Source organism: Heptranchias perlo, chromosome 18 (assembly GCF_035084215.1).
Source record: "Heptranchias perlo isolate sHepPer1 chromosome 18, sHepPer1.hap1, whole genome shotgun sequence".
NCBI classification, from domain to species: Eukaryota; Metazoa; Chordata; class Chondrichthyes; order Hexanchiformes; family Hexanchidae; genus Heptranchias; species Heptranchias perlo.
The window spans coordinates 14,675,395-14,698,613 of NC_090342.1; the positions used below are offsets into that span (position 1 = coordinate 14,675,395).

Consider the following 23,219-nt stretch of genomic DNA (forward strand, 5'->3'; position numbering starts at 1 on the left):
ACACTCCCTTTTTCAGTGCTGGCTCGTCCATTTGTAAACCTTTTTTAAGATTTATGTTGATCAAAATAGGTCATTTTCTAAAATAAAACACCAATTTTCTCCTTTGCCATGTTGAAAGCATTGATTCTTGATGCAGTGCAATTCCGTCGGTGTAGATTGTACACCCCAGTATCTCGCCCAATTGTGTTAGCTAGCAGTGAGCCGTGACAGGCCATTCAACCATGGGGAGCATCGCATCAGAGCAAGATTATGTCCTGAACGAACCCTCACATTCACTTTCATGCACCAGAAGCAGTAAACCCTTGCCGTGTTTCCTCGCCTCCGCCTCACTCAGGTACATTCAAACCGATCGTAGACTCCCTCCAAAAAAAAAGTGGACGCCCTCAGGACAGTCATCGCGAGACTTGGGCGAAAAGCCATTCGAGCGAATCCGGGCCGTTCGTAATCGATGGAAGCGGAATCTTGGGAGAGATTCTAAATTGGAATTCTATCGATTTTGAATAAGAATTCTGGAATGCGCGGTCGTTGGCTCTCGGTTTCCATGGTAACCGGGCCTAAATTTCCCCCTCCCCCACAACTCGATGGCGAACTGAGAATCCGCTGCTGAAAGGTATGGAGTGTTTCTGTCCCGTCTTGTAACCGACAAAGGAAGGGTAAGTGCCGGAGTCGCTTCACTCTCTCTCTATAATCGAAACAAAGCAAACCCGTATCGAGCGCGGGAGACCGAGCCTGAGTCTCAGGCCTAAGCAGATCAGTGCCTGGTAGTTGGGACCGAAACCGCGCTTTGTCTTGCGGGCCGTGACTGTGCAGAGCGTAGCTGAAGCCAGCGCGCTGGGTTTACAATTAACAAAAAGGCCATTAAGAGGCTGAAGTATGACCCGGGGTCCCTTGACTTGTGGTGGATTGGGCAACAGAAGGTGAGCACTAAAGAAGAGTTTGCAGAGTAAACGAAACCACTTCTAGGCCGAGCCATAGCCCGGTGAGCGAGACCGAGGACCATGCCTCCCCGGCTCACGGTACCAGGGCTCCGCACAGGCCGATCCGAGTACCCCTATTAAATGTAATGCGACTGGTTATTGAAATCACACGACAGATAAATAACGGGCCTGAGCCAAGTGACTGCGGACAGGAGTACCGCTCTCCTAGCACATTTGCTCGCAAGAGTTGGGGCCCATCCATTGAAATCGGTGCAAGCGTGGATTTTAATTGTAGGGTTGTATTTGCGCTCACGCCCCCCGCTGTGTTCGGGCATGTCCGGGCAGAGCCCGGTGATTCAGCAAGAGCTCCGGCTCAAGTTGACGCAGCTGCGCCTGTCCATCGAATCATGCTCGGACATGTTAAACGGCGGACTCTGCACCGAAAGCCGCTGACGTCCTGCAAGGTTGTCGCCCCGACTTATCCATCTCCCTCCCAAGTTGGGTTTGAAAAGGGAGCTGGACCAGTTTTTATACGTAGGAGGACTTGGACTAGCGCTTTGCGTGTTTAAATGTTTTAAAGCGGATTGATTTGTATGTTTTTTTAAGGATGTATCAAGGACAAATGTTTGTTTAAAAGGAATATTGGAAAAATGGCAACAAACGGATCAACAACCTGCCTTGGCACTTCTATAGATGATCAAATACTAACTGCAGAGCAGGAAAGTCAAGTATGTTTTTTTGCCTGTCTTGTAGATTATGTTTTGTAGATTATGTGCAAAGAAAGCTTTAAGAATATGATTCAGTAGTCATGAAACCTGTTACTGTCCTAAGAAAATGTTGATTTTTTTTTTCTGCAAATGTTTTAGGTTAAACCCAAGCCACTTTTACTTAAGCTGTTGCGGTTTGCAGGTGCACAGAATGAAACCTTTACAGTAAAGGAGGTTAGTCTACAATGTTGGTTTTATTTCGGGGTGTTACCTGAATTGTATTACCGTTTGCTGAACCACGTGTGTACAATACACTTAAGTGTTAGCTGTAGCTCAGGGGTAGCATTCTCGCCTCTGAGTCAGAAGGTCGAGGGTTCAAGACCCACTCTGGAGACTTGAGCACATAAACCAGGCAGACGCTCCTATTGCAGTCGTGAGGGAGTGCCGGGCTGTCGGATGTGCCATCTTTTGGATGAGACGTTAAACCCAGACCCTATCTATGCTCTCTGGTGGACATAGAAAATCCCATTGCATAATTTGAAGAAGAGCAGGGGAATCCTCCCTGGTGTTCTGGAAATTATACAGCATGTTATTTCCTAGAATATGCTAAAGTGCTCAACAGCCAATTAATTATTTTAGAAATGCAGTCATTGTTGTACAGACAAATGTAGCTGCCCACTTGTGCATATCAAGGTCCCAGAAAGAGTGAGTGAGTAAGATAAATGATCAGTTAATCTGTTTTGGTGATTTTGTTTGAGGAAGGAATGTTGGCTGGGTATGGACAAAAATAATTCACATACTTGAATTAATATTTGCTGTAGCAATCAGTATCATGTTCCAAAATAAATGGAAGCATGCTGTGGGTTCTACTGATAAATACTGTCCCTGAATAATCACTTACCAATGAACAATGTTCAAGGCATTTTTTTTGCCAGTGGAAAAATGTTTCTGTTGTAACTGAGTCTTATTAAATAAGTTACTGTAATTTACCATTACAAGTGCTGTGTTCAACTCTTGGATTGCATGTTATAATTTTCATGTTTTTGTTGACAGGTAATGTACTACTTAGGACAATATATAATGACTAAACAGTTGTATGATGAAAAACAGCAACACATAGTCCATTGTTCAGATGATCTGCTGAGTCACTTGTTTGGAGTGCAGAGCTTTTCAGTTAAAGAACCACGGTAAAGTAAATTTTGAATATGAAGTTGTAAAAAGTATCAACAAAATGTATGTTGTGAGTACATAGGGAGAGGCTTTAAACAATCATTGTCATTTGAAACCAATTTTAATGTTTTTGTCCACATCAAGGAGCTTGGTATGACATGAGTATGGCTTGAAACTTTGTTTTGCTCTATGTTCTTAAAAATAAGTCAAGGGGAGGAACTTAGTGGATTTAATACAAGTTTTTAAAAATGGTAATGGAGAAAAGAATGGGATTTAAGGTAGACAAATCTCCAGGACCTGATGGCTCCCACCCAAGGGTATTAAAATAAAAACAGGTGTGGAAATTGCAGACACATTTGTCATAATTTTCTAAATGCTCTCTTAATTCGAGAATTGTGACGCTGGATTAGAAAATTGCAAATTCCGCTCTGTTATTTAGGACAAGGGGGAGGGTGAAACCAAGAAGCTGCAGAACTGTCAATTTAACGTCAGTTACTGGGGAAGTTACTGGAATCTATCATCAGAGACAGGGTGACTGATCAGATCATACTTGTTCAAATGCTCAAAGAGTCAGCATGAACCTGTGATGGGTAGATCTGATTAAATTTCTGAGCAGGTAGCTAACAAGGTGGACAGGGGAGTGTCTATGGATGGTATCTATATGGACGTCCAGAAGGCAGATGATAAGGTTACACATGAGATTATTAGCAAAAATGAGCGCACAGAATTGGAGCTGACCTTGGGCTAATAATTGGTTGGGAGGTTGGAGACGGCGAGTAGGGATAAAGGGAATGTACTCTGATTGGCAAAATGTGACAAGTGGTGTTCCCCAGGAATCTGTACTGGGGTCTCAGCTTTTCACCATATATATTAACTTGGATTGAACGAATAGAGAGTTGTATATCTAAGTTTGTAGATAAAACTAAGTAAGGAGGCACAGTAAGTTGTGTCAAAAGGGAGCAGAAAGTTATAACGGGAGATAGGCAGATTAAGTGAGTGGGCAAAACTATGGCAGATGGAGTTCAATGTGGGGAAATGTGAGGTAATCCACTTTCTTTCCAAGAAAGACAAATCAGAATGTTTTCTTAATGGTTGGAGACTGTGGAGGAGCAAAGGGAGTTGGGTGTCCAGGCACACACATCATTAAAAGCTAGTGCACAGGTACAAAAAGTAATGAAAAAGCTAATGGAATGTTAGAGTTTTGGTCAGCCCCCATCTGGAGTACTGTGTTCAGTTTTAAGTACCGCACCTCAGGAAGGATATATTGTCCTTGGACAGGACTCAGCGCAGATTCACCAAAATGACACTAGGAGTTAAAGGGTCAAATTATGAGGACAGGTTGCATAAACATGGGTTATATTCCCTTGAGTTTAGATGGCTGAGGGGTGATCTAATTGAGGTGTTTAAAATGATAAAAGATTCAAGAGAGTAGACACAGGACAGCTATTTCCTCTGGTGGGGGAATCCAGAAGAAGAGAGCACAATCTTAAAATTAGAGCTCGGCCATTTGGGAGTGAAATCAGGAGGCACTTTTCACAAGTTAATGGAAATGTGGCATTCTCTCTATCTGAACACTATTCGAATCCTTTGATTGCCTTGACAACGGGCAGTTGGAAAGATTATCTGTAATCACCAGGCATTGTTCTCTGACTATATATGCGGTACCTTTCATGGAATCCCACACTCACCAGACAAAGGAGAAAGCTTGTGATTTTCAAATAAAACTGTTGGACTATAACCTGGTGTTGTCAGATTCCTTACATTTGTCCACCCCAGTCCATCACCGGCATCTCCACATCATTATTTCTATGATACAGCATGCACTTGGAAGTGTCAGCTTGGTGCACTTGATAGTACTCTTACCCAGTGGGTCATTTCACCCAAAACTCTGCCTGTATCCTAACCTGCACCACGTCTTGCTCACCCATCACCCTTGTGCTCACTGACCTACGTTACTTTCTGGTTTCGTCCCCCCCCCCCCCCCAAAGCCTGCATTTTAAAACTGCTTCTGCAGCTGTTAGATTTTTAAAGCTGCACTGTGTGCTGCTTTTTGGTTTGAATTTTAAAATTCTGCCAATACCTGTGTTGAGGTACCCTAACTTCATATTAGTTACTTTGGCAGACAGGTGATCAAAGCAGCAGATCTCAACCTTTTTTATATCTGTACCTTTTCCTCCTAGCCTCTATTGCAAAAAGTAAAGAAAAGTTCTCCATAACCAACATAACATTTAAATAAGATTTCATGATGCTGCACCAGTATTTAAAATGCAGTCATATGAGCATACAAGGTAGTTTGCATGGAAAATGCATTATTTATGAATGGATTGCAACTTGCTATCTATGGTGCTTGTGCATTATATGGCTTGTTGCCACTGCAGAAGTTCAGAATGTGAAAAACCAACTCTGGTTTCTTATGCATCCCCCATTCCCTTCACTCCCACCATTGGCAGCAAGGTTGAGGTGTCTAGGCCCTAAGCTCTGGAATTAAGACCCTCCTTTAAAATATACCTCCTTTGACCAAGCCTTTAGTCACTCTTAATTTCTCCCTTTTTGGCTTAGTGTAAATTTTTGCCTAATTACATTTCTGTGAAGTGCTTTAGGACATTTTCTTGCATTAAAGGTGCTATATAAATTCAAGTTGTTGTTGACATGCTTTTGTTTCTTCCAAGAAGGACAGTCCTCTGAATAATCTTTTATTGGTGAATCAGTGTTTAATGCCTGAAAGACTGGGCCTACTTTAATAGCTATTCTCAGTTCATTCTGTCAACAAGAGGTGAAACAAGGCAGAAATTAATATACAGAACAAATGAATGCAATTTTTAGTGAACAGCAGAAACAGTGTTTATCCATTAAAAATTCTCATTAAATCATACACACACCACCACAGTCCAGCGATGTTATCTTATGAACACTTAACCTGGGCGTGTCAAATCTCCCTGCAATTTAGAGATGTTAATCCATTTATAATAAACACACTTACACTCCAGTTAAAATGGAGAAGCACAGAATTTTGTAAGAAAATGCACTCAACAGTTGTTATTATACAAATAATATTTCCAGGCTTAAACACTAAATTCTTTAGAGGCATGCATCCCCTTTCCCTCCCCCATCTCAGACATAAATTTGTTATCTTAACCCCCTGTGCTTTTCTGCCTCCAGCCCAGTTCACAGGCATTCTCCCTCCTTGCTGCTGGTCTCAGCTCTTGTTTCACTAAGATGGGATGTGCTGTGGGCAGGGATTTCTGATCCATTAATTTTTGCCAAATCAGGACTTCCCACCTGCAGTGAGTGGCAAATAGTCCACTCCCAGAATAAAACAATAGCATCAGGCAGGAACTAGAGTTGGTACCAGCAATCAGCAGTATTGTAATATTATCTATTACAGAGAGCAGCTTCTGATTAGGAGCAGCATAGTGAAAAGTTAATGTAAAGTTAGTCCAGTATCTGGTTAGTCCCAATTTATCATTTATACTGTAGAACTTTTAATTTTGGGCTTAAAATGCAACTTATAGTAACTTTAATTCTATATTTCATAGGACATTGTATGCAATGCTCTCAAAAAATCTGACATCTGTGAACCATGAAGGTATGTAATTTTAATTGCATTAATATTTAGCACTAATGTTTCTGCATTAGCTACTTGGTGTATTATGTTAAGGAAGGGTTTTGAGAGGGAGGGAAATTCAGGAGAAGAACTTTGCTTAATTTGTGGTCATCAGAACAAAGCATAATTTCATCACTGAATTACTTTTTATAACCAATTTCACATTGAACATAGGGTGTTGTTTCTTGAAGTAATTATTTATCTGTGCTTTGAGAATATTTAAGACCCAGAATCATTGTGGTTGCATATAGTGTGTTGAGGCACTAACTTGCAGCAGCACAATCTTGTGGGTAGGTATAGAGCTAATAGATTGTGCTTCCCTGAATTAGAATCGGGTCACTGCCTAGCCCCCTCTGGCTTTGGCACACTTTCTAGCTACTTGCTTACTCTCATTAGCCAAGAAATAACAGTTGGACCACAAGGAAGGCTGGTAATAGTGGTCAGAGAAAGAGTTATTGTCCCCTCCAGTGCTGCCTTTTTCAAATCCATTTGAAGATGTATCAGCTGTGTTTCCTTAGCAGCTGGGATGCATAGTGGATGGTGTGTGTTTTCAGGATCTTGTTTGATGAGCAAGCACTAATCATTACTGGTGAAGTTGAACACTCGGGATCTATACATTGGCTTCTGATCCCCTAACGCCTCCATTTTAAAATTTTCATCCTTGCTTTCAAGTCTCTCCATAGCCTCGCCCCTCCCTATCTCTGTAACCCCCTCCAGCCCTACAACTATCCGTGAACTCTGCACTGCTCCAATTCTGGCCTCTTGTCCATCCTCCCCTTGCTTCACACCACCATTGGCAGCTGTGTCTAGGCCCTAAGCTCTGGAATTCCCTCCTTAAACATCATCTCTCTCCTACTTTTAAGACCATCCTTAAAACCTACGTCTTTGACCAAGCTTTTGGTCACCTGTCCTAATGTCCCCATCTTTGGCTCGGTGTCAGCTTTTGCCTGCTTATGCTCCTGGGAAGCGCCTTGGGTCGTTTTACGTTTCACGTGTCTTTTAAATTGTCTGTTAGAGCTAGAAACTTCAGTTTTGTTTTTTGGGTCTTCCTAGTTTAACCTAATTCCCTGCTTAATGTGTCTTTCCTGCACACATAGTGGCAAGGAACTTGACATAATTTTAATGAGGAATATTAAAGGTTCCTCTGCCTATTTAATTTTGATACTGTTTCCATTGAAACAACGGACTCTACATAAATATTATATCATTGCCAGCAGTGAAAAGAGTGTGTGCAATCCCCACCATTTTAAACTGCCCACATTTAAGTCAGGCAAATAGCACAAACCATTTCCATTACCATTATTGTCAATTACATAGTCACCGCTTTCAGCATGTTCTGCATACCAGCTATTTCGGGCAGAAACTGGTGTTCAGTGAACAGTTTGCACCTTGTTATAGTGCAGTTACCTTGTATACTTAATCATCTCTAACTGATGTCAGGTTGTATCTTTCACCACTCAGCACTGAATAGTAACAAACATGTTCAAGTGTGTAGTTTGCACCTCGTTATGGTGCAATTACCTTGTATGCGTAATCCTCTCTAAGTGGAGAGGGATATATTGAAACACTTAATCTTCATATTTCAAGGCAAGCTTAATTTGCCAGTCCAGTGGAATCTTGTTGCATTTAATAGTATGGGCTAGACAAAAATGTTGAACATGACTAAATTCATATAAATCGTCCAATGCCTATAGTGGGCAAATTCTTTTAGGGTTGAAGAGTCTCTATGAAGACATAGCGGTGATGAAGATTGGAACAGAGTTAACACTATGTTACTAGACTCAGTAATCACATCTGAACTAAGCAGTACTGCAGAGCACAGTTGATGACTGACCAGACAGCCTGGCTTATAAATGGAATCTAGAGAAATAGAAACATCTGGAGCCAACTTTGTATCTGCTTGTGCCTTCTGCAAACCACTGTCAGACACAATTTTATTGAAAACGCTCAACTGCTGCCTTCCTGCCTTTCCACGTCATCCCAGTGAACTTTCCAATGCTGCATTGAGGGAGAACAACATTGTCAGAGATGCCAACCATTGGATCTTAAATCAAAATCCTGCCTTAAATGTTCCAACAGTTTGGGTGGACATTAAAAGATTCCATCAGACTATTCAAAGGGCAAACAGCTTTCCCTGTATCCTGACCAACATTCATCCCTCTACCAATACCACTAAAAACAGAGTAACTGGTCATTCATTTCACCACTGTTTGTGGGATGTTGCTGCTGTGCTTGCCTACATAGCAACGATGCATTTCAAAGTGATTCATTTAAATATTTTTGAGATGTGATGAACTGCAGTTGCAAGTCTTTCTTTTCACTCTTCTCCTCCAATCTGTCGCTTTCCCATTCCTTTTTTTTAAAAAAAACCTCCATTGCTTTATCCTTTTTGACCATTAAGACCTATATCAAGTCCTATCCTACCAGGTTTTAAGGATCCTCTGATGTCTAGACTTCTGGTCTTGATAATCCCTCCCATTATCTTTGTGTGCCTCCAATCTTGCCTCTATTCTGGGCCTGTTAAATTACTTGTTTCCAGTGTGTCTCTCGTTCCTTCCATTGGAAACTTGCATGCATGTGTTCACTGTAACCCTAAAAGTTTACCCTTCTAACTATTGTCATATTGTCTTAGCATTGTAGCATACTAATGTTATGGAAACTTCTGTTGGTTCTCAAATTATCCATCACTTTGAAAGTTCTGGCCTAATCCGTAATTCAAAAAAATTACCTTTTTGGTATTAAGTAAAACATTCTTCAATTTTTAACAATTACAAGCACATGTTGAGAAGTTTTTCTATGTGACGTAGATTCTACAAATGATCTCAATCTTGGAACAGCAATTACCTGCCAGCTTGCAGGTGAAGATTGTCTCATGGTAAGATTTTCTTGACCTGTTGAGAAGGCTCTGGGCACATTTTCTCATTAGCAATATATTTTTGATGCAGTGTGAATTGGTTGTGCTGCAGTTTTTTGTACATCTGTGTAAATTTAAAAGCTTTTAAGCCCTTTTGAGGACTAGAAGTGACTCTTAACCCTGAAGTAAAATAAATGGCCTGATTATAGCATAATTCACAAGACCTGATGCCTTTTTGTATACTTTTACATTGTCATATTTTATATTGTGAACCTTACCAGAACAATGATTTCTAATTTAAACTTGTGTGTTTGAACTATGTGACGTGTTAAACTTGCCACTGAGTTCAACATGATATCCTACTGTTTTGTCTTACACTGCCACTAAGTAATGTTTGTTCTACCTTTTTAGGCAGTAAGGCCAAATGATGGGACTGCATGCACATCATATAATGTTTCCTATTCTCCTGCCCCAGGTAGAAGATCCACCTACAGTGATTCTGGTAGGTACTATGATGGCTATCTATATGTAAAAACAGATCAGTGGACTTCGTAAATCTCTGGTCTGTGTGGGATTAGCTGACCTCACTGTGTTGCTGATAAGGGCATCACAGTTGACTTAATTGCCCCGGGTTCAGGAGGGGAAAATCAGCCAGGGTTGTCACTCCTGATCTCTACCTAGTTCATGTGTAGAAATCTGATAAAGGCAGGATTGGACTGAAGTGTGAAACACTTCTCTTTTTCCCCACCCTTTGCATGCAGTTGAATGTCCTACCAAAAGTAACCGTCCAGGCTTGTGCATAAATAATGAAACTTGGATAAGATACAGAAGTGCACCTAGTGCCTCTGGAACCATATTGCAGCAGGGAGTTTATGGCAGGAGGGAAAAACATTGGCAGAGAATTTTTTTTAAAGATCATGCCAAATAATGAATTAAACATTAAGTGGTAGGCATGCAATGTATACATTGTGGAATAAATTCTACATGTGTTTTGTGCTTCCAATTTCAGATCATTGCAAATTTAAATGCTTGTTATCATCCCACAATAATGTCTATGCAGCTGTGAAAAGCTTAGTTCAAAAATTGTAATGTGGATTTCTTTTGATATGGGGCATTGGGGTCCAGTGCATGGTTCCACCCATTGAAAGCAGCACTTGAAAATGGGACAGAAATGCAGGCATTCAAACTGTGCTGTGTGTTTTCTCTTCCTTTAGCCTCTTTAAACTAGCCATAGTTCAGTCCACCTATATTGCTATTCAATGCATTATGCTGGATTTTTCTGTTAAATTTTACAAATCCAGCAAAAATTTACTTGATCTGGCTACTAGCACAGTGAACTTGATTTTTAGGACACTTGGCTAGGGAGCAGAAAATCTGACTGACAGGGCTCACCATTAAAAGGTAAGTTGTAGTGGTGACAGAAAAGTTGACTAATGGTTCACAATGGAGTCACTTAACAACACGGGAACATAGGAACTGGAGTAAGCCATTTAGCCCCTCTAGCCTGTTCTGCCATTCAGTTAGATCATGGCTGATATATATTTCAACTTCATTTACCCGCCATTGCTCGATATCCCTTGAGACCCTTGCCTAATAAAAATCCATCGATCTCAGTCTTGAAAATTTCAATTGACCCACCATCGACAGTCCTTTTAGGGGGGGAAGGAAAGAAGGGAGGCAGGGAAAGAGTTCCAGATTTCCACTACCCTTTGTGTGAAAAGGTCCTACCTGATTTCACTCCCCAATGGCTTAGCTGTAATTTTAAGATTATTTCTCCCACCAGGGGAAATAGTTTCTCTGCATCTACCCTATCCAGTCCTTTTTATAATTTTAAACACTTCTATTAGATCACCCCTAAACTTTCCAAACTCAAGGGAATATAAAGCAAGTCCTCATAATTTAACCCATTAAGACCTGATGTCATTCTGGTCAATCTGTGCTGTACCCCCTCTACGGCTAATACATCTTATCTGAGGTTTGATGCCCAAAACTGAACACAGTACTCCAGTTGGGGTCTGGTCAAGGCTCTGTACAACTGAAGCATCACTTCCTTACTTTTGTATTCCAACCCCCTTGAAATAAAGGCCAACATTCTATTGGCCTTTTTGATCACTTTTTGTACCTGGGAAGCACTGTTACTTTTGATGCTCATGACTTCGAGGTCCTGTTGCCGGAGGTGCATCAAAGGAGGGTGGCCCTTTTCTTTGGGGCTGAAGTCACCCTACAGTAAAAGCACAGGTTCAAGTTGCATTAAGGAAGTTATTGAGTCAAATTAACACATTTGATATGAGGAAGGCAAGGATAACTGTACTTTTCAATTTTGTGTGCGTTTCTTGTGAGACCCATAAAATATGGCCCCAACTTGAGTTGGGAACTGTTATATCATCTGAAGGGTACCATCCGAGGCACTATACTGATCATTGCCCATTTGCACACTTCAATTGTGTCAAAGCTGGGTGGTACACTTTCCTTGAAGGTGAACGTGGCAACCAAGTAAAAGCGAACAGATGAAACATCCAGGCCAAGATGCTCCTCTGTTGTCAGGAGGTTTCTCAGTGAGTCAGCAGTCATTGATACAGAGCAAAATCCTCCATCCAGTGCTGCTTCAAATAATGCATGCAATGCCGATTACTGTACAATTCAGGCTGCTTCCTGTTTAATTGCTGCTGGCATACATGATCTTTCTTTGGACCGATACCATCTGGACAGTAATTAATTAAGTGTGAACCTTTTCTTTCATGTAAGCCATGGGGTTGATTTGTAAGGACCTAATGCCTACATTGACGCTATGTACAATTCCTAAATGTGAAGAACTCTGCCCCCCAGGGAAAGTTATGTGCCCTGTCCAGCTGATGCTTCCTGATTTTAATTTTTTTTAAATGTCCAGTGATAAATCGGAACATGGAGGGACTTCATACCATCAAACTTGTCAGTTATTGTTGATGGTTGATTTTATGCATTTGCTTTTTCAGGGATGCTGCACTATTTTGTTTGACCTTTTTAAAAAAAAAATCATTAAGCCTCTGATGGTGAGGTAAAATCTTAGCTGTGAATAATAGGTACCTTTTTAACCAGTCCCTGATTTTTTTTTTTCAGTTTAAGGGTTTTGAGACTATTGTCCAATATATATTCCAACAATGTTTTTAAAGTTACTTCTGAATTGGGGGAAGGGATACAAAAAGCTTGTACCGTGACTAGGTTTATGATTCTGCAGGACTATAATCTACAGCTTGAAAACTGGCACAATAAGGCTCATTTATTGACTAGGTTCTGTTTGAGTTATTTTGGTGTTACTCATTGCAATATGGTTTAGTATGTTATATTTGATATGTAAAATTGTGACTCTTAACAATAGAATTGCTCATCTGACTAGGGCATGCAGAGTATCATTCCACACAGTGGACTAGCCCACTGGGCCAATATTCGAGTTATTCTTCTTTAAAACTGATGTGTGAAATTTGTATTTTAGATAATGACGTTTCATCTGATGAGCAGTTTTACACTAGATGTCGAAAACGACATCGATCAGATAGCATTTCCCTCCATTGGGATGATCTGTCTTTGTGCCTGATAAGCAAGTTGCGTCGTGAACATGGAAACAGCGAATCATCAGATTCTCCCAGTCATCTGGTTCGTAAAACGTCAAAACTTTGAAACCAGAGTATTAACTACATTTTTTTTCTCTGTATGAAAGCAAATATATATTTGATTCTATAGCTATGTAGTGAAGTTGATATGGTACTTAAATTAGTAGAATACATAAAATAAGAGTAAAAAGCAAAGTACTGCACGTGCTGAAAATGATGAAAACACACAGGTCAGTCAGCATCTGTGAAGAGAACAAACAAGTTAAAGTTCTGGTCCTTCTTCAAAACACACACCTTTTGAAGAAGGGTCTGCATCCAAAATGTTAAATGTTCTTTCCATGGATGCTGACTGCCCTGCTGTTTGAATTTGGCAGTTTTTCTTGTTATGCAGTTCTTGAACCTTCACCTACTGCCTGATGAAAGCATTTTTCTTCCTCAAAAAAAAAAATTGTCACCTCACAATAGCCATGCAAGCATGTTTCTCTTCTCCCCCCCCCCCCACCCCCCCATCCCAACTGAAGGCCTTGTTTTGATTTTACATGTGATTTATTTTGTCAGTGACATCGGTTGTAAGAAAGACTGCTTATGTTATTGGAGAAACTATGCTGCTTATGTGTTTTCTTCCATCATTATGTTTAAAGCTTTTTTTGTGATTCATGCCACTTGTTTTGTAGTTTGAGTTTTTTGGTTTTATATTCAATGGTGTTCACTTCGGCGTTTTAAAACATGACGTATTTAGTGAAATCTATGTTAGCTAGTGGTGTTATTGCTCAGATCCTTCTTATTTAGTTACCATTCTTGAGATTCAAGAGTTTCTTAATCTGCTTAAGATTCTTTCAGTTGGATAATGCACAGTTGGTGCTAGTTGCATTACAAAACTTCCTGTAGAGCATGGTCTACTCTAAACTGAGGAATTGTGGATGCTTGAAAAATGATTCGCTGCATTTATCCATTTGCGATACCTTGGATTCTAATCCTTGTTTACGGAATACGTGAAGGGGAAGTACTCTTCTAGAGAATCTTGTGTTGTACACCAAACCCAGCCTTGTGCTGTACTTATATTCTAGTCCTGCCTCCAGTGGTAAATGGTGACAACTTTTTTTTTAAATTACAGCAATTCTATCATGTTGGGATTGCACTTTTTTTTTTCTGTGGGTTGTTGACCATTACTAGTTCTCTAATGTATTAATTCCTACTCCCTAATTGGAGGCATTGGTGACAACTATAGGCAAATGATGAGTCTCAAAGTAAGAAAGACTTGCATTTATTTCGTGCCCTTCACGACCTCGGGATGTCCAAAAGCGCTTTACAACCAACGAATGAAGTACTTTTGAAGTGTAGTCACTGTTGTAATGTAGAAAATAAAGCAAAGAAAATGTCATTAAACAAGTTGGCATTCTCCCCAATGGCTGAGTGGGCGGAAGCACTGTCTGGTTGACCAGTTTCAGCTGGGTCAACAGTTACGGCACTATAATTGGTCTCTGGGAGAGAGAAGGGAAGGAAAATCAGCCAGGTTTCCTAGTCCTGACTGCTAACCAATGATTCCTGCTGGCAAGATGTGTGGGTGTCAACTGAAAATAGGATTAGGCTAGATGTCAAAAGCAAACTACTGCAGATGCTGGAAATCTGAAATAAAATCTGAAAATGCTGGAAATACATAGCAAGTCAGGCATCACTTCTCTATCTCCATTTCTGGGGATAGGTTGTCAACCAATATCTACTATAAGCCCACCGACTCCCACAGCTACCTTGATTACATATCCTCCCACCTCGCTTCCCATAAGGAGTCTGTTCCCTTCTCTCAGTTCCTCTGTCTCTGTCGCATCTGTTCTGACAACGCCACCTTCCACATCAGTGCTTCCGATATGTCTTCCTTTTTCCTCAACCGAGGATTCCCCTCCGCTATAGTTGGCAGGGCTCTCGACCGTGCTTCTGCCCTCACCTCTTGCCCTCGCTCCCAGAATCCTTGTCCTCACCTTCCACCCCACCAGCCTCCACATTCAATGCATCACCCTCCACCAGCGTGATGCCACCACCAAACACATCATCTTCTCCCCTCCCCTTTCAGCATTCCGCAAAACCCTGGTCCACTCTGCCATCACCTCCAACCACCGCTCTCCTTCCCACGGCACCTTCCTGTGCAAGCGCAGGAGATGCAACACCTGCCCATCCGATAAAACCAGGTAACCTTTGTTTGCACTTTCCTCTCCACATGAATTTTCCACTCTCCACTTTTCAAAGTCACCTTCATTTCCATCCTTTTCAGAGAAGCCTGTCCGAACCATAGCATGTGTCGTCAGTGATTCGCAGATGTTGCATAGTCTATAGTACAGAATTAAATCGCTCATCAAGCTGGAGTTTTCCTTCAAAGCTTTTGCTACTAACCACTAAATAATGAATATATCATCTTTCCTGCTACTTTCTCCTCCCTTCCCACCATCCAGGGCCCCAAACATTCCTTTCAGGTGAAACAGCGATTTACTTGTACCTCCTTTCAATTTAATATACTGTATTTGCTGCTCACAATGCGGTCTCCTGTACATTTGTGAGACCAAATGCAGATTGGGTGATCGCTTTGAACGCTTCCGCTCAGTCAGCAAGCGTGACCCTGACCTGCCAGTCGCTTGCCATTTTAATTCCCCATCCCATTCCCTCTCTGTCCTCTGCCTCTTACACTGTTCCAGTGAAGCTCAACAGAAGCTCAAGGAACAGCAGCTCATCTTTCGATTAGGCACTTTACAACCTTCTGGACTCAAAGTTGATTTGAATAACTTCAGATCAAAACTTCAGGGCAAAATCCTGGAACTCCCTACCTAACAGCACTGTGGGAGTACCTTCACCACATGGACGAGACCTGGGTGTCCTTGTACACTAGTTGCTGAATGTGAGCATTCGGGTGCAGCAAGCAGTTAGGAAGGCGAATGGTATGTTGGCCTTCATTGCAAGAGTATTTGAGTACAGGAGCAGGGATGTCTTACTGCAGTTGTACAGGGCCTTGGTGAGACCACATCTGGAGTATTGTGTGCAGTTTTGGTCTCATCAGAGGAAGGATGTCCTTGCCATGGAGGGAGTGCAACGAAGGTTTACCAGACTGATTCCTGGGATGGCAGGACTGTCATATGAGGAGAGATTGGGTTGACTAGGCCTATATTCACTAGAGTTTAGAAGAATGAGAGGTGATCTCATCGAAACATATAAAATTCTAACAGGACTAGACAGACTAGATGCAGGGAGGATGTTCCCGATGGCTGTGGAGTCCAGAACCAGGGATCACAGTCTCAGGATACGGGGTATGCCATTTAGAACCGAGATGAGGAGAAATTTCTTCACTGAGGGTGGTGAACCTGTGGAATTCTCTACCACAGAAGGCAGCGGAGGCCAAGTCATTAGATGTATTCAAGAAGGAGATAGATATATTTCTTAATGCTAAAGGGAACAAGGGATATGGGGGGAAAAGCGGGAACAGGGTACTGAGTTAGACTATCATCCATGATCATTTTGAATGGCGGCGCAGGGCCGAATGGCCTACTCTTGCTCCTATTTTCTATGTTTCCGTGGACTGCAGCGGTTCAAGAAGGCGGCTCGCCACCACCTTCTCAAGGGCAATTAGGGATGGGCAATAAATGCTGGCCTTGCTAGCACATCCCATGAATGAATTTTTTTTTTTAAATCTCTCTTCCGTTTTCTCGGACAGCAGGTTCTGATGTTGCCATTCCTGCTCCTCTAGACCCATCTTTTGTTTCTTTACTTCTCCCATTACCACCCTCCTTGCCTTGCACCATATACCTTTTGTCATTTAATCACTCCTGCCCCCTATCCTATCAGAGACCTTCCCTTTTGCTCTTTCCTCCCCTTCCTCTCTTTTCTTTCTCCCCCTGCCCCCCACCGTGCTTTCCCAGGCTCTGAACCTGCTTAAAGACTGTTTAATCTTCAGATTCTTCCAATTCTGATGAAAGGTCATCCACCTGAAACGTTAATTCTGTTTCTTTCTCCACAGCTGAGTATTTCCAGCATTTTCTGTTTTTGTTCGGCTAGGTGTGATGCTTTTGAGTTATATAGCCTGCCAACACTCATTATCCAGATTTGCACATGAAGAATGTACACTTGTGCAAGATAACAGATGACTGCCATTACTTGATTACTTGTGATGTGGAGATGCCGGTGATGGACTGGGGTTGACAATTGTAAACAATTTTACAACACCAAGTTATAGTCCAGCAATTTTATTTTAAATTCACAAGCTTTCGGAGGCTTCCTCCTTCCTCAGATTATTGTGGAATCATACCCAACACAAGTCGGCTTATTCAGAACAGAAGAGGATGTGAGAATTTCGAGGGGCACGGTGCCATGAAGAGTGTCAGTTAGGGGTGTTTTTCGTCCATGGCATATTTCATTTAATTTTCAGGAAGCTGAAAATGTCATCAAAAATTGCAGTCTGTCTTTTGCTATTAGAAATACAATTTTGCTGTAAGTGAAGCCTTATTAAATACATGAAACACTAACTAACTTTTATTTTTAGTGATTCAAAATAAGGCAAAACAAAATGAATGCTAAAATGAGTTTTTAATTGTGTTAACAAGCAAAAATTAGATGGATTAACAGAATATGATCTAGATTTTTTTTGTGGGCCTTTAAGTGCACTGGAAGTCATGGGGAAATAATAAAAATTGCTTGCTGAGGACATTTTAAATAGGAAAGCAATTGCAGAAGGACGAGATCAAACTGCACTGCTCACTTAAAAAGTAGTATATTTTGGATTTCACTTGAAATATAGCTGAGCATTCAATAAAGTGTATGTGAGAGATTATCTGTGTTTACTTCCAAGCAACCAGATTATTCCATTCTTTGTGAATTGTGTAGTGCTGATATATTTTGTTACTATGGACACTAGCTTGTCTGCTTTTCTGTTACAGGATCTAAATGTTGGTACAGAAGGTGAAGACTCCAGTGATAAGTTCAGTGTTGAGTTTGAGGTTGAGTCAATTCACTCTGAAGATTATAGTGATTTCAGTGAGGATTCACAAGACCTAAGTGATGACGAGGCAAGCTTCAAACAACTATTTTGTTAATTTCAAAATGTATAGAAAATGAAAGATACTAAACACAGCTTTCTTGCAGGTTTATGAAGTTGCCATTTATGAAGCTGCTGACAGTGATGAGGGCACCTTTATTGAAGAAATTGATCCAGAAATATCTGCAGCTGTAAGTTTTTTTTTGGGGGGGAGGGGGGTTTAGCTGGCAATTTTTAATTTTAATTTTATATTGCAGTATTGTTTTCCCTACATTGGTCACATTCCTCTTTCCACATCCACTAAGCTTCCACCCCCAATTCCTTTTTCAAAAGTCCCTGCAGCAGTGATCTAACAGGTTACTGAACTGAGTTGCTCACAAGCTACCCACATGGTGAGGTTTAATCACAGCTGTGTCATTGTGGTGATGAGCAGAAGTTAAATGTTTTCTCTCCAAATTGAGCAACTTTTTTGGTACTGAACTATCCAGTCAGCACGCCATCTGTGGCAATGTGGTTGGACAGCTTGCTCTTAAGTCTGTGCTAGGCACGTAGCTGTAACCCAGAGATCCTATTTTCTCTCTCTCACTTCTTCCATTCTACCTACTGCAGTGCAGCAAAGATCACCAACTAAATAGTGATGGTTAAACTGTATTCTCACCACCCTGGTCAGTCTGCCGCATCACCTCCACGTTTTTTTTTAAGTAATGCTACCCATTTCCTTGGTATGTTTGCTTGTTTCAAACAATGGCTTTACAGCAATAAATTTCAATTACAGGATTATTGGAAATGTTCCAAATGTGAAGAGTTGAATCCTCCCCTGCCACGATACTGTCATCGATGCTGGTCCCTCCGCCAAGACTGGCTTCCAGATAAACCTAAACTTCAGAGGTGTGACACATTGCAGGATGAAGGTATTGATGTACCCGATTGCAAGAAGTCATCACTTGAGTCAAAGGAATCAAACTGCACAGATTTGATCAGTGAGGCTTCTCATTGTTCAGAGTCGCAAGAAACTGAGTGTTCGCTACCTTCTACGTCTGGTAGCTTCATCTGCAGCGGCCAGGAGACTGAAAAAGAAAATGCAGACAAGGGAGAGAAAGGCGAGTTGAACACTTCAGGACCTTTGGAAGCTTGTGTTATATGTCAGACACGACCAAAGAATGGTTGTATTGTTCATGGTAGGACAGGCCATCTCCTTGCATGTTACACTTGTGCAAAGAAGCTGAAAAAGAGAAACAAACCATGCCCTTTGTGCAGAGAGCCAATCCAAATGGTTGTGTTGACCTATTTTAGTTAAATGTATTTATTTATAATTGATGGTGCAGGTTTAATTTTTTTGTATGGCAGTCACGACTTCAGGGAAAAATTTAGACTGACTACTGTTTTAAGTAGTACACGGTGTAAATATAATGGCCTAGGTTTGGTCTACCGTTGGTGTAATGATCAGAAAATCTAGTCCATTGTGCTGTTAATTCTTAATGCGGGACTTATAATTATCTTCTGTTTAAGAATGCACTTCATTTTGAAAATCTACTGTTAAAAAAAATTAACAAGTCCCAGTTGTACTTAAATATAATTTGCAACATTCTGATAATGGAGGATCCTGTTGCGGTAATAAGGACTTGATGAACATAATTTTCCATTAATAGAATTAAACACATTTTATAGTGTTGCAGGTATGATTTTTTTCTGTTTAGAGTTTCAATCCAGAATAATAGCATCAATGAAAATCCCCAAGTCCCTTGCTGGTCGCTCAATTTAGCTTGCACGTGTACACACAGAAAGAACTTGCATTTGTATAGTGCCTTTCACACACATAAGCACTTCATAGTCAATGAAGTACTTTTGAAATATAGTCACAGTTTTCCTTACGTTACAACAATCATTTACTGGACATTAATGTATAATTTCTTGGACAAAAGTGTAGATTTAGATTTATAACTTGAAGTTTAGAGTCTGTAACTTGGTAAGTTGGAACGATCCATATCTGACACTCCGGGAAAACCTCTTTCCGTTTTTTGCTCTACCACACTGCACTACAATTTAACCTAAGAGTGAAATTCATACCCATAGCACTCCACAAAGGGAGATGTTGGTAGGATCGTAGAATATCATCAATGCTATTGAGAAAGGAATGAGCGGAAACCAGATGATCTCCGTAGGTGGGGGCAGATAAGAGTTATCTTGGGCCACTTTTGCACATTGAGTAGATGGTTTCACAGCTATATTGGTAAATGCCTGGTGCAACCTTTCCACTGGGAAGTGCCTGGTACAGGAACAGCTAAGAAGCAAGAAGAAAATATTGAAGGAGCTTTGTTAACAAAAAAAAACTTCATAAAACTCTATCGCTATCCACAAAAATTTTCATAGAATTTTGTATGTAATCCAGGCCACTTTCCAGAAAAATCTCTTGTTTTCTGCCTTTTACAATGCGATTTGTAATTCTTAGTAACTATTGCACTGTCACAATACAATTTTATTCAATTTAAATCAAATGGTTGTACTCATTAGAAATAAGAATTTATCACACCTGGTAATTGACATCAGCTGATATTGCATTGTGTTTACTCATGCCAGTTCTCCAGTGATGTAGTCCATAGGTAGCCTATTGATTAGTCACTTATAGAAACTGTTTAAAAATTGGAATAATTTACTAGTAAGATTACAAAATCCAGGTACATGTTTAATAATCAGAACTTTGAGCTTAATGACTCACTTTTTGTATAGCTAGCAAGTAACTGGGCTACAGAGACCAGAAGAACCCAGATTCGAAGTCTGCTCTGTCTGCTGTGTCTGTCTGAATTAGCTGATTTTTAGCTGGTTGCTACAATCAACCCTAATTCCCCTAAGTGAGGGAGTGATAAATTGGCTGAGATTCCTGATAAGTTCATATGTGGGTGTATGTGGTGACAACATAATTGAGTTTGAAATAATCTGCCAGAACTCACTATTTTGGTCACACGTGAAGAATGGTCACTTGGGCAAGGTACTAGAGGGCAACTAGAGCTTATGAACTTGTACCCCTGTAGGAGTCAGTGCCTTCAAGAGACCAAGGGGGAGAGAAACTGGTTGTTGAGGGGTGGGAGGGGGACTCATGTAAAATATAACCACATTCCAAATTGTGCTAATGTAAGGGATGTTCTGTCAGCTCTTGTTTAGATGCGATATTGCTGAATGAGTCACAATTGCACAATTTCCTTAATTACAAAACATTTTACGAATTTGAGGATGCTTTATTCCATTTAGGCCTGTCCAAGTTGATTTCTGTTAGTCCAGATCACGAGTGGTAGTCTTTCATTTAAGCTGTATTATCCCTCCACATTTGCAAAACGAGAACAATTCTACGTTGGGAGATGTTTCCTGAAGTGAGGTCAAAGTACTGTAGCATGGGTTAAGAAATCAATTTTGTCATGTTGTTTTAATTGTCTAGCAAGTTTAGTGGTGAGTAGGATGAGCCTGAATTGGAAAGATACTGCTGTTAACTGATTTTGGGAAGTGAATTACAGTGAGAAAAAAAAAGCAATGAAAAAGGTTTAACACTAAGAGCAAGAGATGGGTAGGGTTAAAAAAGACTCCAAAGCATGGAATGATTATGGGTCGAAGAGCTGACATTTTAATTCCTGTCCATATGACAATAGTGCGTCTTCACCAAAAAAAAGACTATATGGACTATCGCAACCTAAAATATTTCCGGCTAAAAAGTGCATCTGAAGTTTTAAGTGTCTTAGCAAAGTGAAGAAAATTGAGTAGTTATTCTTGTAAGATTTTTAATGGACAATTTGCATTTTGCCCAAGTTTTGTTTTCTGTGGAGCTGCTATAGCAGCTTTATGATCCAAGTAAAAGTTCCATAAATTGATCTAAAATTTCAACCATTGCCTGAAAATAGGTTTGGTTATTGTAATACTAGAATACTTGGTTTAATATTTTGAAATTTAACTTTTTTTAAAAAAAAAAAGTTTTAAAAACACCTGGCTAGAGTTCACTTATGTCAGAGTGGCATGTTGTATTGATTATTTCTAGAATATACTGTAACTAATGTGCTCATTGTTTTGCATTTATCTGTGATAGTTTAAAAAAGTACCTAAAGTTCTTACAATGTTCAATAAAAATATATATTTAATATAAATCAGAATAATTGAATATATGGGTAGGTTTACTTGCCTTTGTAAAGAAGATGCTGTTTAAGTTAAGTGTATAAAGTTTATTTTCAAATTTCTATGTAGTTGGTTGAATAAATTGATTGAGGGGGGCAAAAAAAAACTGCTTGATTTATTCCACCTTTTTACCCAATAAAATACACAGGTGTTTCCATTGAATGTCCTCTGGTACCGTGCGACAACTCCTGTTTGAATCGCCAATGAGATTTCTGCTCCTCCTACAGCCCCAAAATGGCCCTAACTAAAGTCATGAACGACACTGTCTATTCTTCATGGCTGAAGCAATCCTTTCCTCGCCAACATTCACAAATGCACCCTTCCACCAGAGGTCATTGGATAGCGATCAGTAGTGGGAACCCTGGTCAATTTTCTCCCTGCCTACCCTTCTCCAAGCCACACCCATTGACGCTAATTGTGACATTAGTGCTGTCTGGCCGAGATCAGCTAATTGTACAGACCAGGGATCAAACTTATGACCTTTCTGGCCTGGTTCGCTACACCAACAGCTCAACACCTGCAGCGAATGGTCTTTGTCTCACCAAATGGGATTTCTATATTTTTTTTGAAAAATTAGGGTTGTATTCATTATTTCCTTGGTCTTTACCTTTTTCTCCTGACCTTTTTAAGATCTTTTTCATGCTTCATATAAAATTTAGATGCCTGGGCTACCAAGTGTCAACTTGATTTTCATGTCATAATTTGACCTGGTTGTTCCTGTGATACAACCAGCTCAAGTGAAATGTTCAGTTTTCTAACATTTTTTAAAGACCTTTAGTTAAACACTGGTTTTGATCAGAAATTAATTTTTAACTTAAATGAGTTTTTTTATAATTCCACCTGTAAACCTATTTATTCTTTTGTCCGTGCATTGTTAAATAACTTCTTTCATTCGTGTATGATTTTTAAGGTACAGTGTTGAACCTTAAATACTAGGTACACAGACTGGAGTGTATCTGGTGCACAATTGGTTGAACCATCCATCACCTGATCTGGGTAGACCAAATCAATCTCAACAGGGCCTCATTCTCTTCTGGCAAAACATCCACTTCTCTAGGATCATGCTAGAAAGCAAAGATAACCCAACCCCCACCCCGGGCTTCTTTTCTCCACCACCAGCTGCCCCTTTTAAAGCCCACTTGCCAATCCCACCCTCACCTCTAACAAATGTGAGGAGCTCATAGTCTTTCTTTATCATTAAGATATAAACCACC

The 23,219-nt window shown here is 40.4% G+C and overlaps 1 protein-coding gene across 4 annotated transcripts; it reads left to right on the top strand.

Moving 5' to 3' along the window:
* Positions 1-399: 399 nt before the first annotated feature.
* On the top strand, positions 400-22,096 carry mdm2 (MDM2 proto-oncogene). 4 transcript variants are annotated; one of them, XM_067999419.1, is made up of 11 exons: positions 400-653; positions 1,524-1,645; positions 1,784-1,858; positions 2,678-2,811; positions 6,331-6,380; positions 9,206-9,273; positions 9,664-9,754; positions 12,722-12,882; positions 17,753-17,881; positions 17,958-18,041; positions 18,626-22,096. In XM_067999419.1, exons 2-11 carry the CDS (start codon positions 1,568-1,570, stop codon positions 19,145-19,147), a joined length of 1,392 nt encoding a protein of 463 aa, XP_067855520.1. In that variant the 5' UTR covers positions 400-653; positions 1,524-1,567; the 3' UTR covers positions 19,148-22,096. The 4 variants fall into 4 exon arrangements, with proteins under 4 accessions (XP_067855520.1, XP_067855519.1, XP_067855522.1 ...); XM_067999418.1 differs by having other exon boundaries at positions 400-610; XM_067999421.1 differs by having other exon boundaries at positions 400-610; positions 1,555-1,645.
* Positions 22,097-23,219: the final 1,123 nt, after the last annotated feature.